Below are 18,030 nucleotides of genomic sequence, written 5' to 3' on the forward strand. Positions count from 1 at the left end.
TAGCCAGCAGTCCCTGGGTTAGCAGAGCGTATCCACTGCAGAGCAACAGTTCAGGAGAAGAACTGAGCCAGGCCTGACATTCACAGCCTCCACAATGCTTGGCAGGGAAAAAGGAGGCAATTTTTGGTTTTTCTTTGGAACAGGATTTAGCTTTTGCATATATTTGTGATCCTACGTGTGCATGGCACATCCCAGGGGCTCTGCACTTTTATAATAACTTGCATTCAATGTACTTTATAGACTTTATAGTATTTGGCCTCCAAAGGATGTATTATGCATTTTTACAAAAGGTAATGCCCAGACATACTAAAATGATGTGCCTGAGATCATAGGAAAAGCATTTGACAGAGGAAAAGAGTTTCCTTCAACTTCCATTCACACATTTCTCCTAATACCAGTACCCACCTTGCCCATATGTTTCTATTATCCTTTTGCAAGGGGAACTGTGTCTGACCGCATGAAAGCTGTATCTTTTATACAAGTCTTGCCTCCAGAATGCAAGAGTATAGTCACTGTCTGCATCTACCCTAAGCCATGATAACCCATGGCCAGAGAGCAGGACCACAAAATGCAGTTATCAGGTCCTTGCAGCTTTTATGCAAGCAAAGGAACAGAGATAACAGCTATTGTCTAGTTCTGGCTCTAAGCCAGGAAGATAGTACACGATACACCTCCTCAGATGAGACCACTCACCCAGTATCTACTCACACTCCAAATGCACCTAATGCCACTTCCCATTCACTCTTAAATAAACACATCTTCAGAGAACTAGGCACCAGGTATGTTACGTGTAAGCCTTGCAGATGAACTTTTAGCCTTCATGACCTTCAGATCATGTTCACTTTCTGTGAGTACCCAAATTATAGATCATTAGATCCTCCAGACTTCTCAACAACTCAGCACAACAATTGAAAAACTGGGGTGCAGATGGCCTTTCCCTTCACCATGGAAGGTGCTGACCAAAAAAAAACAACATTTCCCTGATGGAGTGTTAACTGTGTTCACCTAACGTCAGCATCTTTCAAGGAAACATGCTTCTATTTTGACAGTAAAAATGAAGATTATAGGTTGTGGTCAACAGAATTGCTAATGCTGTCACACAGGTACTGATGGAAAATGTAACATTCAGGGGCCTGAGGCAGACCCTAGTCTTAATCCATCATTTCCAGCCTCCTGTGGGTTCACTAGGTACCACACAGAATCACAGAGTGGCTGGGCTTGGAAGGGACCTCTGGAGATCATCCAGTCCAACCCACCTGCTAAAGCAGGTTCACCAGAGCAGATCACACAGGAATGTTTCCAGGAGGGTTTGAATGTCTGCAGAGAAGGAGACTCCACAGCCTCTCTGGGCAGCCTGTTCCAGGGCTCTGGCACCTCACAGGAATCAAGTTTCTCATGTTTACGTGGACACATAACTGTCTTCATCCCAAGAGGGACCTGTGTGTCTGGTGAATGAGACGCCAGGGGGCATGACAAAAAAATCATGGAGAGAATCCCTGCCCTCACCTCCTCACCCCCTCCACACTGTGGCTGCTGTTGGCAATGGATGCAGATGAGATGCCAATGTCACCATCCTGACCCGCACCTTTACCTTTGAAGCTGCCATGACGGCTGCTGTGGCTGCGACGTTCAGGCCGCGCTTCCCGAAGTGCACAAGGGCATCGTAGCTCCGGTCTTTTGCCTGGACGAGGCAGTCATCGATCTCCTGTCACAGCAGACGACAACAACAACAAAAAAAAGAAAGCACAAGAAGAACAAATTCAGAGTGCTCCCAGCCTCAAACTCTTGGCATGGCCAGGTCATCTTCTATGGAGGCAGACATCCTCCGTTTCCTTCACCTTGGCTGAAGAGAAGTTCACAGCCAACGTCTGCAGAAAGGAAAGGTTTGCAGGGGAGCAGTAACTCCCACTGCAGGCTTTGGGAACTCTTTATTCTGTGAATGGCAGATTGGGACCCAAAGTTGGGATACACTTGCACAGTGCAACCACCACCAATAGGTCCTGGGAGCAAGACAGACCCATCCATCTGGGAAGAATGGACCAGGGTGTGTAAGGAGCCACTGGCAATCTATGGACCCTAAAGACAAATTGCATTGCCCCATAATTGAAAAGAATCAGATTATGACACTGGGCAGCTGCAGCTCTGCTGCCCTGGGTCCAGGACTAGTGGTCTCAGAAGTATCCAAGATATCTTTGCACATCACTGCAGTGTCCAGCTTCAACATGCCCATGGAACTGGTAGGTCCAGAGCTTCTGGACTTTGCTATTGTAATATACAGTGAAATCATTACAAAAATCCCTGCCCTCACCCACCCTCCCTCAAGACACAGGGATCTGGATGATAATGGATGACAACTTCTAGTACACAGCTACTGGATGTGCTGGGTTAGTAGGGACTGGAAGCTGTAAATAAGAGGTGGCAATCCAAAATGCACAAGCACTACTTGTGAGAAGTGTAAGCAGAAGTTCACAGGAAGCAGAGAGATGGGACTGATCCCCACTGTCCTTCTCGGACAGGACTGAGATACAACTGTTCATGCACTGCCTGTGGCTAAACATCTTTCATTTCCACAGCTGTCAATGTGGGAAACAGTTATTAACTTCTTGGTAGTTTGCGTGTTGATACATGACTGAGAGTTATCCCTGGCCCATGCATTCCCATGAGCCAAATGGATCCACCTGACAACATCCCATTCATAGCCACAGGCATCTCCTAGGCAGGCAAGTGATCCAGGCTGTAACGTCCCTCCTCAAAATTAGCATCATGAATTTGAGCAAGACATTTCTGAAGCTAGGATCTCACATGCTACATGCCTTACTTCAGCATGCTGTGCATCTCCCAGCCAGGTAAATGTTTACTAAGCGCCTTTCAGACAGGCTGGGTTATTTGTCTCATTGCTGCACCACATTTTAGGCAGAGCTGGGGACAAAGTTAAGGAGCCCTGGCTGCCAGACTCTGTTTCTCTAATTGTTATATCCAGCCACAACACAGCACTCCAGCTATATTCAGTCTGTATGTGCAAAGCAGCTCTAGGAGGTATTTTTAATCCCCCTCCCTCCCAACTTCTCAAGTGCACAAAGATGAGTTAATACACGTGAGTGCGCTGAACAGATGCCAGTATTTAAAAACACAACAACCACAAAAAACAAAAACACCCATCAAAAGGAGATGATCAAATGACAGAGGAAGAGAATCAGCAACTCCCAGTCCCTCAATGAAAATGAGTGATACGAAGACTGGAGTAAACACACTGTAGATCTGCTCCACCCAGAGAGGACCCGGACACCTGTGATTACCTTTTCTTTTGAAGACAGCGTTGGATGAACAAATTTCCTGTAGAGGAGGCTGGAGCCTTTTGTATATGGAGACAGCAGCCAAGCTACAAAAGCTATTTTGAGTTCATAGTAGAATGGAAACCTAGAAGAAAAAGAGCTGTTAATGTCTGCTCCCAATTTAACCACTGCCCTTAATTAGAGATGCTCAGCACAGGAAGGGACTGGCCAGTCTAGCTTAGGGCAGCTTTCGCTTAGCAAAGAACTCAAAGACCAAACCACATTCACTTTCCTTGGCACACATCTCAATGGGTAAATCTTTACTCAGGTATCAGGCCCATTATTTAATGGTCTGGAAGAAACTCTGCTGTGTGATAAGAGGAGCTTCCTACATGCAAAGAGCACAGATGCTGCCTTCAGAGTATCCCCAGTCATTACAAAGGAGCAAATCAGTATTTTATTGATACGTTTATGCACTTTTCATCTCTCTGCCTTTCTGCTTTTAAGATAACAACCAATACTACCCTTTGTAGGTAGGGGCAAGCAAGAGTAGCGCAGAGACCCCATGGTGGCTGTGCACCAGCCCAGCCAGTCTGACTCAATGGGCCTCTGTAATGCTCTACTCTGAGCATGGATTTGCCAGGTTGGTCTTCCACCTCACTGAGGATCTCTACAGCATACTTGATTTCACAGGCTGGACAAACCCTCTGTCATTCCTCCTGAGAGACTCACATAATACGTCCTCCAAAAAAACAAAGCTTCAGATGAACACAGTGGAGGTAGATCTGCATGCAAATTAGATAGAGAGACAATAACGTCTTTAATCTCATTTTCAATGGATCTGACATGTTGCCAAGCAGTCCAGATTCCCTTTGTCTGGAGGACTCACTAGAGGCATGCAGTGCTACGGTGAATCAGGCTTTAGGTGAGGGTCATGAACTACCATTAAATTTTCATCCTGAAGTCTACTGATCTCACTGGTTTCCACTAGAAACCCCTTACTAAAAAGGGGCAACCAAGTAAAAAACATTTCCAAACGTGAGCATTCAAATTTAGAATCACAGAATCATAAAATCATTTCAGTTGGAAGAGAACGTCAAGATCATAGAGTCCAACCATAACCTAACCTAACTCTAGCACTAAACCATGTCCCTAAGAACCTTGTCTAAATGCCTTTAAAAGCCCTCTATGGATGGTAACTCCATCACTTCCTTGGGAAGCCTGTTCCAATGCCTGACAACCCTTTCTGCAAAGAAGTTTTTCCCAATATCCACTCTAAACCCTCCCTGGTGCAACTTGAGGCCATTTCCTCTTGTCCTGTCACCAGTTACTTGGGGGAAGAGACCAACACCATCTGTGCTACAACCTCCCACTACCTGAAGGTAGTTGCAGACAGTGATAAGGTCTCCCCTCAGCCTCCTTTTCTCCAGGCTGAAAACCCCAGTTCCCTCAGCCGCTCCTCATGAAACTTGTGCTCCAGGCCCCTCACTAGCTTTGTTGCCCTCTGAATCTGATAATTGGGCATTTATGTGCTCTCATCCTGACAGAGGTCACCAGGAATCCTTCCACTGGCACCAGAGAGCCCCCATCACTATGGGCTATCACTGTCCTCCATCAAACCATAAACCCAGACTACCTAGGTATGAGCCGGGCAAAACATCCCAGGAACAACCACCCACGCAGTAACCTACAAACAAAATCCTGTGCCACAGGGCTGTTTCTGCCTGTTCCCCAGAGAGTGGGTATTTGCTGCAGGAGACAGCCAGGCAAGTCTAGAACTGTGCCTGCAGCTAAAGCTGCTGTTGTTTACGCAAGGATCTCTGCAAGCATCCAGCTCCACAATCAGCTTCGCCTCTCTCTGACAGGCAGGGGGTTGAGACTCCTCTAATGATTTCTCACTAATGAGGTATCACTCAGCAGTTCTATCCTCTTTCTTGCTTTTCCTACAACAGTACTGAGAAAGGAAACATGGTTCCTCCAGACGAAACACCTCTGTGCACCTGAAGCTGCTAACCCCATGCTCAGGTGGCAGCGCACCTTTGTGCCCCTTTTTTCCCCTTGCAAACATTTCCATTTGCTTTCCATTTCATGCCAAAAACCCTCTCCCATCTGGTGCTCACCAGCAAAGAAAGATATCCGTGAACGTCTCTGCTGTCGTGAAGAGCGCGAATATGATCCAGTACATCATCCATTTGACCTGGTAAACAAAAACAGTAGCCGGGTCATTTTTCCCCAAGGGCCTTGAACTATCTCTTGCAGGAACAAGTGCACAGAATCGCTCTCACAGATTAAAAAAAAGGTTATTTTTTTTCCCCCACTGCGTACTTTACAATTACTACAGACTTAAAGATGCCAGAGCTCCCCCCACCTCAGCACATAACACATCAGATTTCCACAGAGGCCCTTGGGAAGGAAGATTGTGGCCTTTAGGACTGGTCTCATGCAAAGAAAAGCAGCCTGATTCTGTCCCTACAGAGGAAGCTCCAGTGGCCAGCAGAGGACCATTGCATTAAAAATCTCACTTATCTCCTCTTAATAGCAAAGGTTAATATTTGGGTGTTGGCCACACTGCAACTGAGACAAAATGGAGTTATTACACTTACATAATATCCACAGGCAGGGGAAACTAGCCTGGCAGAGATAGAAGAGGTAAATGCCCATCCCATGACCCAGGGCTCAGGAGCACAATCAACTCACTGCAATTTATTGAATTAGTGTGCATGGGTTGAGTGGAGGTGCCTTCTCACATCCCCACCCTGAGCCCATTGCAGTGACAAGGGCAAGTCTATCAGCTTAAATCCCTTCCCTGGGGCTTAGATGAGTGCATTTTACCTCATATTGGCAGTGAAAGCACGCGCTGTGCTGTCACTGTGTTCAACTGCGGTAACTCCACCATGGTGATGGGTGATTTATGGACAGTCTCCTTTGTGGTGACAGTGACATACACAGAGAGAACCTTTGGGGACTGTGACTTGGTCAGGGAAACTGTAGTATAAGTAATTCAGGAATCCGGAGATTTTTGTGACTGAGCACTAAATGGCATTTAAAAGCACAGCTAAATGCAGTATTGGTTCTTCTTGGGCTGGAAGTAAACAACGTATTTGTCACACACCATCAGCGCTTGCAGTGATTTTTATCAAGTGATGTAGTGCTCCTCTTTTGCGGTGCTGTCACCATAAAGATGATGTAAGGAATAATTTCCAAGTACTAGAGACAAGAGAGAAACCTTTTATTCCCCCTCAGTATTTTTTTCCAATGTAAAACTTGAAGTTCAAACAGTTTTAAGAATGTCTCTCCAAAGGAAAAGAGATGGTAAGAAAAAAGCTGGTAATTTAACTGAAAACTCTTGTTTAATTAACTATATTTGAAAATGGAGATCCCTAAGCAGCTTTGCTGGAATATTAGAAAGCTTAAGGAAGTAAAATCCATGAAAATCCCAGAATTAGAGAATTGGACCATGCTACCTATGGCAGGGATAACTGCTAGAGAATAAGGGAGGGCTGGAAAGAAGGCAGCACAAGACAGACACCTACACCAGGTGCTGCTCTGGGGGAGGGAGGAAGGCGAGGCAATAAATCTGGATCTCACCAGCTCTGACATGGCTTGTTCCACCTTCTCCCCGATGCAGAGGGGACAGTCCCTGTAGTCTCCCTCCATCTCCCTGTGAGTACTGAAATTATTCCCTGAACACCTGTCACCCACCTATATAACTGCTCCCCTGGGATTTATATTTATATGTATATTTTTATTTAGTGTTACAGCAGTAGAATGGCACTGCCAAATGCCCGAGTGTGTTGTCTTCCCAGGGCAGCTTCTGCCAGACTTTTTACACAGGTTTGACTCCCTCAAAGCCGCACTGCCAGCACAGTTCTCTCACTTAGACCTTACTGATGGAAAAACTTCTAAGCATAAACCAAGATCTGGTGCAGATGGGCTTGGATCAGTCCAATACACCATTTATCAAAATGACTATTAGCAAGAAAAAGAAAAATAAACTACAGTGATAAAAGTTTTCACTAGTAAATGAAGGTTTGTACTGTGTCACTGTAAATGACTTTTATTTTCCCCCAATCAGATCCCTAATGGATGTATTACCACAACTGGTGTATTCAAGTGAGAAACAATCATAAGTGCAGACCATGTCTTAGATCAGCTCTTCCCATATTTGGGTCATGACCCCATGTGTCTGATGTGAGCTGCTCTTTTGCAGTTGAATTGCCAACAGGAACTGGACCCTTCAACAACATATTTTCCAGAAAGGGACTACGGAAATGTTAAATATCCGTGGCAGACACTGCTTGGGGATGCTAACGCACATCCTCAGCATTTCCAAGCAAAGGGTATATTCATACACATCTCGAGAAGCACAGCTGTGCAAGGGCTGCAGGGACATTTTGCTTTAAGATGTGTTCTGTAATCCTTATGATTCTTGAAATATCCAAAATCATTATCTGAAGGAGGGGACCGGTAAAAAGGAAAAATCTCAGCAGCCATAGTGAGTCCCAGTTTGAGCTTGCACTGAGGACTTAATGGTAAAGCCACCTACGCTGTTACCTGGAAGGGAACAGGGCCTTGTTATCCCTGGGATCTTGAGGGGATTGAAGAGTCGAGATCTGGAGGCTGAGTCGGGTTCAGTGAAGTTAACAGAGCTCAGGCTGTGAAGGGCGCTACAAATCCCACAGGACCCCAATGGCACCCAAGTGGTTTTGATTCTCCCACATTTCACTTTCCCTGATGACCCCACACACCTTTAGAAACTGGGGACCAGGGAGGATTTTTCCACAAAAGGACAAGCCAGCACACCCAGCTGCCAGACCTGCCTGTAAATAGGTCACTCCATGGGACAGGATGTTTCCATCTGAGGATTCAGTCATATGTGCTTCCAGATGCCTCCTCTGATCCTTGGTTTGAATGAGCAGCTAAACCTTCAAGGCTTTTTGAAAAGGCTTTGATTTATGCTGCTCTTCAGAAACAAAGGAAAACACATAAAGCTCTGGATGCCAAACACCTTTAAAGCTGGCTGTATATAGCTCACACCACCAGAGAAACAGCAGACATTTGTCAAGGTGCACATCAACTCTGCCGAGGAGCCAGAAGCACAAACCTGAGTCTCCTTATTTTAGACTCATGCCCAGTGATCACCCAGCCCACCTTTGGGCCAGTCTTCCCCTTGCACTGGTTTACAAGCTTTCCCAGAATACAGGTGACACCTTTACAACATGGTGAGGAGTAATCTCAGAAAACAAACCCTGCAGCACAGCCACAAACCTCATTACTCACATATTCTTTGATGTCCTTTGATTTCACGGCTTTGTAAGAATAATACGCGGGGTAAAGAGTGCCAAATATAAGCCTGCAAAAAAGCAAACAAACAAAAAATTGATTAAATTGATTTCCCATCACAGAGAAAGATTTTTTTTTCCTGTCTGGTAAATGTGTTTCTTGCACTAGCAAAAAGTGTTAGGATTTAATTTAAGCTTGAGTGCACTAAGTACAGTACAGGAGTGATTTTGTGTCACTGAATTCAGACAAACTATTGCCAGTGACATGAATGAAGAGCAGGAATTCAGGCTGACTTTTGTTTTGCAATGGTTCCCATAGCTGTGCCTTGTGAGTTACACACAAAACAAAAACAAAAGAGGCCACTACATTTTTAAAAGGAAATCAAAAATCCGATTTCAAGATCATAAAATGTGACACCAGGAATATACAAACATTGCTTTCAGAGGCGTGATGAAATGAGAATCATTTATACAAAATCCATTCCACCTCTATTCAATACTGTGAAAAACTGTCAGAGGGTAAAGCAGCATCCACCTTCTACCCACGAGAGGGTTTGAATGCTGTGGCCTTATATTAAATGGGCTAAAGGGAAGAGCCCTGCGCTGTTCAGTCAAGTCCATTTGGGCTCATCAAAGGAGAAGGAATTTGCCCACCAAGATATACCAACAGGATCAGGCTTAAAAATCCCAGCTCTACTGTTCTTTCACACAGTTCCTTTTCATTTTCAAGTCTGAAAAGGATGCTGTCAGCTTCAAGATTTCATGGCAGAAAGAAATAAGGATCTGTAAGTTAAAAATAGCACTACTCAGAAAAAAAAAAAACAAGACTTTTTTATTCTAAATCCTCTCTGCATCACTGCCTAGCTGCTCATTCACTTCAATTATTCTGGACATAAGCGTAGGCTTGTCAAAACCACTTTGCCCTGCCCAGGTTTCAGTCAGTTTTATTCAATGCAGTAGGATGATGCTGCAAAGTCTGAATTTAATAGATTGCAGGGGGGTGTTTATTGGCTTGCAACCTATAAAACAGCTGTTTTCACCACTCTTGGGAATGGAAATGATCCATGTTTCACTCCCTAATTGTGGAGCCACATGGACCCCCAGTCATCTCTTCCATCCTGACAGTAGAAACTGTGTGCTGTGAGACTCATAATTACATTTGAGTCCATTACGTATGTAAGACATTAAAAATTAACACTCTGGGATGCACTGTACCATCGCGCTTCCCATAGCTCAAGAAGATATTTGTGAAAGAATGGGGTGAGCCGCCACACATCTTGATTTACAAAGCAGTGACCGAAGACAATTTGCCTGCTATTCATGGTGCTTACTGTAGCATGGCTTAGCAAAACCTGAAGCACAATGCAGACTTCAGAAAAACAGATTTTACAGAGGCTTCACACCGGCTTCAAAAAGCTTTGCTGGAAACAGTCATTTCTGAACCACTTTCACCCACAGGGGCTGTGCTATATGCAGGGATTAGATACAAATGCTCAGAAAGGTTCTGGGAAATCAAATGCTTTTTTGTCCCTTGCAGTATCTTAACAAACAGCAACACCGGTTATGGCAAGGAAGAAAACACAGATCCTGTTCTCACTGAAACTAATAACAAATATTCCCTCAGAGTTCAATGGTAGCAGGACCTAATTCAAAGAAGTTTGAGCTCACAAAAGGAAGAAAGCACCACAATATTCAGAAACTAACAGCCAAGCACATGAGTAACATTTTTGGCTCTGCTTATAAAAAGTACCGCATTTCTGTCCTTCCTTCTTGGCCCAGGCTGGCTGCTATCTCACGCTTTTATTTCCTGCAAATAATCACTAAATGATTGATGTTCATTTCCTCAGTTTGTGCTAGTAACAGAAAGTAACTGGATCCTGAAGAAGAAAAGAGTTTACAGGATCACTAGAAAATAATAAGTTGCAGGCAATAAACACTTGAAAAACATTCCTGTGAAGGAAGGAAACTGTGCAACTGAGACAATTAATAAGGTGATGTGCTCTCCCTAATTTGGAGATTGAGAGCTTCACTGATTTGCCTTGTAGTGTGTTGTGTGCATATATGGACATTTATTACTGCTATGGTTTACCCGACCAAAAACTGGTTTAAGGAATGTTGGATCCCAGTCTTGTCACTGCTATAGCTGACTATGTGGCTTGGAGTCAGCTAATCTCTGGGTACACCCTACAAATGGAAGATAAAAGACGTTCCAGGCATTTCTATAAAGCACATTCAGGGTTTTGGAGAAAAATACCTGCATACGGGCATATTCCAGTCTTCACCGGGCTTTGGATCAGGCTTGAATACAATTGATTTAATTTGAACATACACATCAATTCTCTATCTCTTCCCTCAGTTCCTCTCCCCAGCTAAAGACAATACATCTCTCTTCCCCCTCATCTATGCTTCTTGTGTAATTAAAGTTATTGTTGATTCCTGCCTTCCTTCATCCCCGTGTTCAGACTCCTTCTGCACACTATACATAAACTCAAGATTGATTCTTTGTCCCTCTGCCCAAGCCACTAAGTCATTCCTTGTCTAAGTCTCCTTCCCAGCCTCCCTTGTGTGCTTTACTGATCTCTGCCCCACCTGGATGTACCAGTATTTAAAACTCTTCCCCCTGCCTCTTACACACACACAGGGGCTACACCCCTGCCTATCAAGTTGAAGTCATATTCTTTGCCTTGCCTCCTAGAGCCTGAAAAACTTTGCTCCAAACTACTTTCAGTTTGTTTTTGTCTTACATCCCACCTCAGTCGCTTCTCTCCTTTAATGGCTGTACTGCCACCAGCTTCTTCCTCTGCTGTTCCTTGCACGTCTTCTCCCACACCCTGGAGCTTCTGCACTCCTTGCTTCTCCATTGCACATCAGCCCATCACCTCTAAAACAAGCTCTTCCCTGACAGTTATTCTGACACCCCATAGTTTGAGGGGCAGCAGCCCAACCCGCACAAATTCCACCCATGCCACTCTCCAGTTTCTCCTCATCTCTCTCATCTTCTTCTGCAACACTCCAGTTTTACCTGATGTTCTCTGAATCACACCACAGAACTTCAGCACTCCTCCACATATCCCCAAAAATCACAGACTCGGTTCCCTCCCACGCTCATCAGCTGACCTGGGAACCACATGTGCTGTGACTACTTCCATGGTACGTGCAACCAGTGCCCACCAGTTGGCAAGCTAAATTAACAACCTACCTGTGGATTTAACACAACAGCTTTTACCTCCTGGCAGACACTGCTATGAGATAATCTCCCATCCAGCAGCTAATTCATATAAATAATATAGAAACTTAATATTTGAGACCTCTCTGACCCATCTATTTTGGTCACAATCACTTTCCGGATCCAAAAGCTAGCAGCAGTGGAAAAACAGACTGCTTAAGCCTCATTTCCTTAGGAAACCAGGCTACAAATACAGAGTCAAACCCACTCCCCACCCATTTCCATCTGTCAAGGCTCCTTTGAATAAGCTATGTACCCTGGAAAGCCTTGGCTCTTCTACCCTCTGTGAAGAAGCAGAAATCCTGATCAGAAAGCAGGGACTCCCAGAGCTTGATGTAGTAGTTGGTATGTTTAAAGCTACAGAGATGTGTTCCCACAGCCTGGGCTAAAACAAACACACACCCTCAGGGTACAGGGAAAGGCAAGGAAGCGGTGACATTCACCAGTGAGTTGGGAAATCTCACTGGCAGCATTAAACAAATAACAACAGTCTAAGAATTCTTACGCTGCTCCATGCTGGAGATCTACATCAATTACAATTGCCTTGAAAAAGGACAAAACAGCAGCTGTAAAGAAATCACTGAAGAGTCAACTAATTGTGCAACAAGAGGCAAAAATCTAAGTAAAAGGTTAGTCTTCCTAAAGAATAGGATAAGGATTAAAGCTGAAAATCTTATAATCCTATTAGGGACATCAGCAGCAGCAATCCCCAGTCTGGACCGATACATGTGTTTCTGGTCATTCTTTGTCGAAAGGGACACAGCAGAGGCAGAAGGGGAAAGGATAAGGGCAATGAAAGTGTGTGGGAGCGCACTGGGGATGATCCATAAGAGCAACTTTAAATGTTACTTTCGCAAAGACCAATAACCAAAGTTATTTGTTCCTAATACTGATGCAGCGTAAGGGGATGTTCAACTGAATTAAGAATACAAAGTCAAAAAGGAGAGGAGAAACCCTCACTATCACCAGGAGGTAATCTATGGAACCGAGTAACTGTATTTATTTGTACAATTACATTACATAGGATTGGGGTTTGGTTTTTGTTTTCATTATTCAAGTTTACCACTAAATGAGACAGTAAAGGATGAAGCATCCCATATTGTGGAGTTTCCTGATTATCAGGGGAATATTAAAGCAACTGTTGGCTCCTCTTTAGTAAATCTCTGTCATGTTCCAGGGGAGCAGCTGTGCCACCACCAAACATCCTTCTGTCTCCACTTACCAGCACAGCCACAGCCAGCCCTGGCTATTGTATCTTTCTATTCCTTCTCCAAATCTGCTGACACAATGATCTGACCCTCATAGAGCACGAGCTGACTCAGACGTGATAATATTCCTAATCCATCTGGATTATAGCCTGGGGATGAGCATCGGAGCTGGTACCAGATCCTGGGAGGGTCTCACATGACGTCTCGAGTTCTGATGATTTGGCGATGCTGTTTTCCTCATGAGGGGTCTGGTCCTACAGCCATTTACCTATAAAATTAACCCTCACATTCTGTACAGCAGCCACTGAAAAAAATGGAACTACTCTCAGCAATTCTCAACAGTACTGGCCAGGATGCAGGTTACCTCCAGAAATGCCTGCATATCCATTCTCTTGAGTATTTGTAACCACACAAGTATTTTTTTATATGGTAACCTACTGTTACAAATATACCAGCATGGTGCTGTCCATGCCCCAAGCCATCCCAGTTTTGCTCATCTAGTTACCATGCCACCAGCAGTGTTTGGACTGCCCAAACATTTAGAACATTGTACTAGTACAACACAAATAGAACAGCCCTTATTTTGCCCATAAATAACCAACATTTCCACATCATCGACACGCAGCACCCAAGATGGCAAACTACTGCTCAAAAACAGTGATGGACACGTTTAGGAATCACGGAAATATTTCCTATTTCCTCAACGTGTTCACTGGCTTGTGCGCGCTTCTTCCACACGGAGCAGCAGCTGAGCTGTCACCATGCCAGCGTTCCTCACTGAAACCACTGAGAAGGGTGCCAATAGGTTTGCATTCCTTATTACCAGTCCTAATTAATGTTCACACAGTGCCACAGATTAAAAATAAACACAACTGTCTTTGCATCAAAGGTTCCCAGTTTAAATCCAACAGCTGTCAAAGTGAAAATGAGCAGTGCACAAGGTCAAGGAAAGGGTTAATGTGAGCCTCTTGACAAGCCAAATGCCTGATATCCAAGAAGGGACTGAGGTGGAAGAAGCACCAGCTGCAGAGGAGGAGGCTTCAGACTGGTATTCCCTGGGAGGTGGCTCCTGTAGATGCTTTGTGGTCATTTTGCAGCAGAATAGGTCCTGCACGGTGGCTCCAGGGCAGTCGGAAACTTGCCTGGTCACCCTCATGGCAACAACTGTTGCCATCCCCACCCTGGGACCCAGCCATGCCAACCTGACACCCTGATACACTGCCAGAATACCAAAGGCACATGGTGCCTCAGTGACAAAAACATCCCCCAAGGAAAGCACCGGGCCCTGACAGCCCTGATCAGGCTCACCTCAAACTCCATTTGCAACTGGAGTGAAACAAGTTTGCAGGGTTATAGAATCATAGAATGTCCTGAGTTGGAAGGGACTCACAAGGACCATCGAGTCCAACTCCTGTCCCTGCATATGACAACCCCAAAATTCACACCATGTGTCTGAGGGTGTTGTCCAATCGCTTCTTGAATACTGTCAGGCTTGGGGCTGTGACACCTCTCTGGGGAGCCTGTTCCAGTGCTCCAGCACCCTCTGGGTGAAGAGCCTTTTCCTGATGTCCAACCTAAACCCATGCTGCCAAGGACAACTGTGCTGCTGTGCCCATGTCACTTGTCCAGTCACGCACCGTCTCTGTGGATATTAACAAGGTGTAAAGCTCCACTTGAATGGTCATCCAGCACGTTCCTCTGCTTTAGAAAACATTCTTCCCCACCTCCTTGGTGTGTGACCTGCTTAGCTCCTCTGGACTGACGAGACCTTGTCCTCCCGAGTATGTCTGCAGCACCAGGGACACCCACAGTGCCGAGGAAAGAAAGGGCAGGCCCAGGAGAGCTCAGTGTCTAACAGCTCCACTTTGCATCCAGATCCACCTCCAGCTTCTCAGCCAGGCTACTACAGAGCAGACTGCACGCTTTGCCTTGGTTCACATAACCTAACAGCAGACGAAACCTAATCACTCCTCTTGGTGAAACTGTGGGGTGAAGGGATGCCAGACTGTCCTTCTAGCAGAAATAGCAGGAGCGAGGGCTGTCCTTGATGCTTCTAATTTGAGCAGCCTTGATCCTCCCAAAGCAGCGCACACTCGTCTCCAGTTGACACCACCTTTTTTTTCCCCGCAGCCAGGGCACTTCTGACATGGGAGCTGGAAGACAAACAGGTGAAGAGATGTGGCGAGGAGGATGGGTGGAGGAAGCAGCCTTGGCCAGCCTGGAGCTATCACACAACTATTGTGTTCTCTCACGTTGAGATCCTACACCCAGATTTGTCTAAAGAAGGCAAACGTGGTTTCCTTTTCCCCACTTGTTATAAACAGAAAATAGAAATGCTAAAATAACAACGCTATTGATGGGGAGACCTTGAAAAATATTTGGATTGTAAGATAATGCACCTGATGACTACTAAAACCAGCAGAAGTGAAGGGTCTCACAGGGCTGATATTTACACTGACGCCCTTGAGTATCATATTTAAAACCCAACCAAGATTAAGCGGGTGCTTCACCCTTCGCAGATTTATTGTTCCACGCTGTCGCCAAACTCAGGCAGAACTGCATCAGTTGACACACGAGCTAACGCTTCTTGCAGAGCAGAAAAGGCCTGTGTAGCTGCTATAAAAACGCCCCATGGCTCTGCAGCTATTTTAGGAAGCAAATTTATTGCAGGTAGATGACTTACTAAGCTGGTCTCTTCTACTTCACGCTGTGTTCAGTGGAGCTGCCTGACCCAGCAGAGCTGGGCTGCTGATGAGCAAGGGGAATTTGTTTGCCCCCCAAGCACAGAGAACGCGTAGGGCTGGTGAGGGGCCCCGATCCATCAGTGAGAAGCTGTGGATTGATAGGAACGTTGTGCCTGGCAAATGCCACCAGGCTTCCAGCAGCTGCCTGCAAGAGATAGTGTTTCGTCAGCCACATCGGAGGCATTTGGCCTGCTGCTGCTCCTCCCTTCTCTGCGCTGTGGCTCAGTGGGACCGCAGCAGAGAGCCATCCACAGCACCGAGCTTCCTCCTATTCAGACCCTTTCAGGGGAGAACAAATAATTAATCAAAGCATGACACTGAGGGGAATAAAATCTGTGCCTTTTAGAGAAGAAAACATTCTCTGCTATGTGACCGGGTCAGATCTTCACTGGTCCACAAAGGCAGGGCTTAGCATCTGCGTGCCCCTCGTGTTTTCCCTACCCAGCACTGACCATATAGTCTCTGCTTTGAGAGCTCTGTCTTTTTTCCAAGACAAATAAATGGCAATTTGAAAACTAAATGGTATGTTTTAGATGGGAAGGGCTGCTTTTCCTGACTCTGGAGATGGGGATGTTTATGTGGAAAAAGGCTTTTTTAGAAGCACTGACATTATATTCCAGAGATGACAGATGGCTGAAAATCTGTATTGTGAGTTAGCCTACAGATTTATAGTAGGCTCATGATACAAAAAGGCACAGAATGAGACATATAACCTAACCAAACTAATTTCTAGGCTAAAAGAGGTATAAAAAATGGATTGCATATCAACAAAGACACTCTGCTTGATTTTCATACAAAACCACGATGATTGTGCTACAAGTATTATGTTGGAGTTATTTTAACTGATGCTATGTGGATCAACTTTTAGGAAGTGTAAACACACACAGGAATCCCAATTTAGAGCATAATCCTACAGTGTGTGTATCCTAAAACTCAGTTCAGGTCATGAAAGTCTTTCACCACCAAACCGCAAGTGCCACCACTGGCTGAGGAGACGGAGAGAAATACAAGAGCTCCTGTTTGCCTGTTCCTCACAGAAAGACAGCTTGAGATGTCTAGTGTTGTATTCACAGCACAGAAAACAGGAATAAAAACTAAATTAAACTAAAGCTCATCCAAATCAATTGCAACATGGGACCTCCTTAATGTTACTTCAGCTTCCCAGGGACAGAATATTACTAGAAGCACTTAACTAAGTGCAAGGAATATTTTAATTCACTTATATAATTTAAAAATCAAGCCAGTAAGTTAACAATAAATAGCATAACCATCTGTAACCAACATGAACTTCTTGCATCTCTGAGGACTCTGCAACTTCAACCTGAAAAACTAGATGACCAAATATTTGGAGGGATCAGCCACATTGAAAATAAGTGGGACCCAACTCAATCATTAGTTCTGTGTTCCAGAGCTGGTATTTAACTCCTAGTTAAGTGCAGCAGGGAAAAGGAAAAACAAACAAACCAAACCTCTTAAAACATCTCTTCTCATTTTGATAACACATTTCAAAGTGCACTGTAAATATTAGTGACCTGTATCAAAGCCAACTGCATTTCCATTGATTTCTGATTATTTCTTTTTCATTAGCATTTTATCTCTATTTTAAATGATAAGGCCAGTGAGATCCAGTTGAAATTATACAGGAAGCTCATGTCAGAGACATCAACACAACCCAGTTTCCAACTCCAATTTTAAAGCAAGAGTGTAGGAAAACTAAGGCAAGATGTTTCTACAGGTAATTTCAGAATATTCAGACCATCTTAACGCTTTCATTGGTCCGGGTATCAGAATGCCACATGCTATATATAACAGCTGCGACATTGCAGGGAGTTCACAGGCCATGCAAACCACATTTCTCTTTATGTCCCACAGACACAGACCGGTATTTATCCTGGGTACTAACAGCATTTTAGGGAGGGGCTGAGCACCTGCTTTTTTTTACTAGGACCTGCATAATTATTTTAAAAAAGGAAAGTAAGGAAAATAAGATACTGCCATACAGTATGAAAAAGACAGGCTTCTAGTCTCTTCTCATACGCATTTGACAAAGATTTCTAGTGCAAATTTAATAGAATTCTTTCCTCCAGGGTCTTTTCTCATTTCATTCATCCATTTTAATCCCTCCATTTTATACTGGTAATAAAAGCATCTCGCTGAAATGCATGGTACAGCTGCGATAACCAAGGAGGGAGAGATCTCCAGCTGGAGCTAAACTGATAGAGACCAGCCTCCAGTCTAACCTAGACACAAAGGAGAGGAGATCAGAGGGACACAAACCTCTGGACTGAAGCCATGGAT

The 18,030-nt window shown here is 44.7% G+C and overlaps 1 protein-coding gene across 11 annotated transcripts in view; it reads right to left on the reverse strand.

Moving 5' to 3' along the window:
* REEP1 (receptor accessory protein 1) overlaps positions 1–18,030 on the reverse strand; it is a 68,002-nt gene that overhangs the window by 32,203 nt on the left and 17,769 nt on the right. For 7 of the 11 annotated variants that reach the window (XM_082051966.1, XM_082051972.1, XM_082051969.1 and 4 more), the window contains exons 2-5: positions 8,553–8,625; positions 5,393–5,469; positions 3,297–3,417; positions 1,586–1,705 (exon numbers count right to left, since the gene is read on the reverse strand). In XM_082051966.1, coding sequence (XP_081908092.1) covers positions 1,586–1,705; positions 3,297–3,417; positions 5,393–5,469; positions 8,553–8,625 — 391 coding nt within the window. The remainder of the gene's footprint in view (positions 1–1,585; positions 1,706–3,296; positions 3,418–5,392; positions 5,470–8,552; positions 8,626–18,030) is intronic. The other 4 variants (XM_082051970.1, XM_082051971.1, XM_082051973.1 and 1 more) reach the window with 1 other exon arrangement.

The sequence above is a fragment of the Streptopelia decaocto genome, assembly GCF_964273445.1.
Source record: "Streptopelia decaocto genome assembly, chromosome: 4".
Lineage (NCBI taxonomy): Eukaryota > Metazoa > Chordata > Aves > Columbiformes > Columbidae > Streptopelia > Streptopelia decaocto.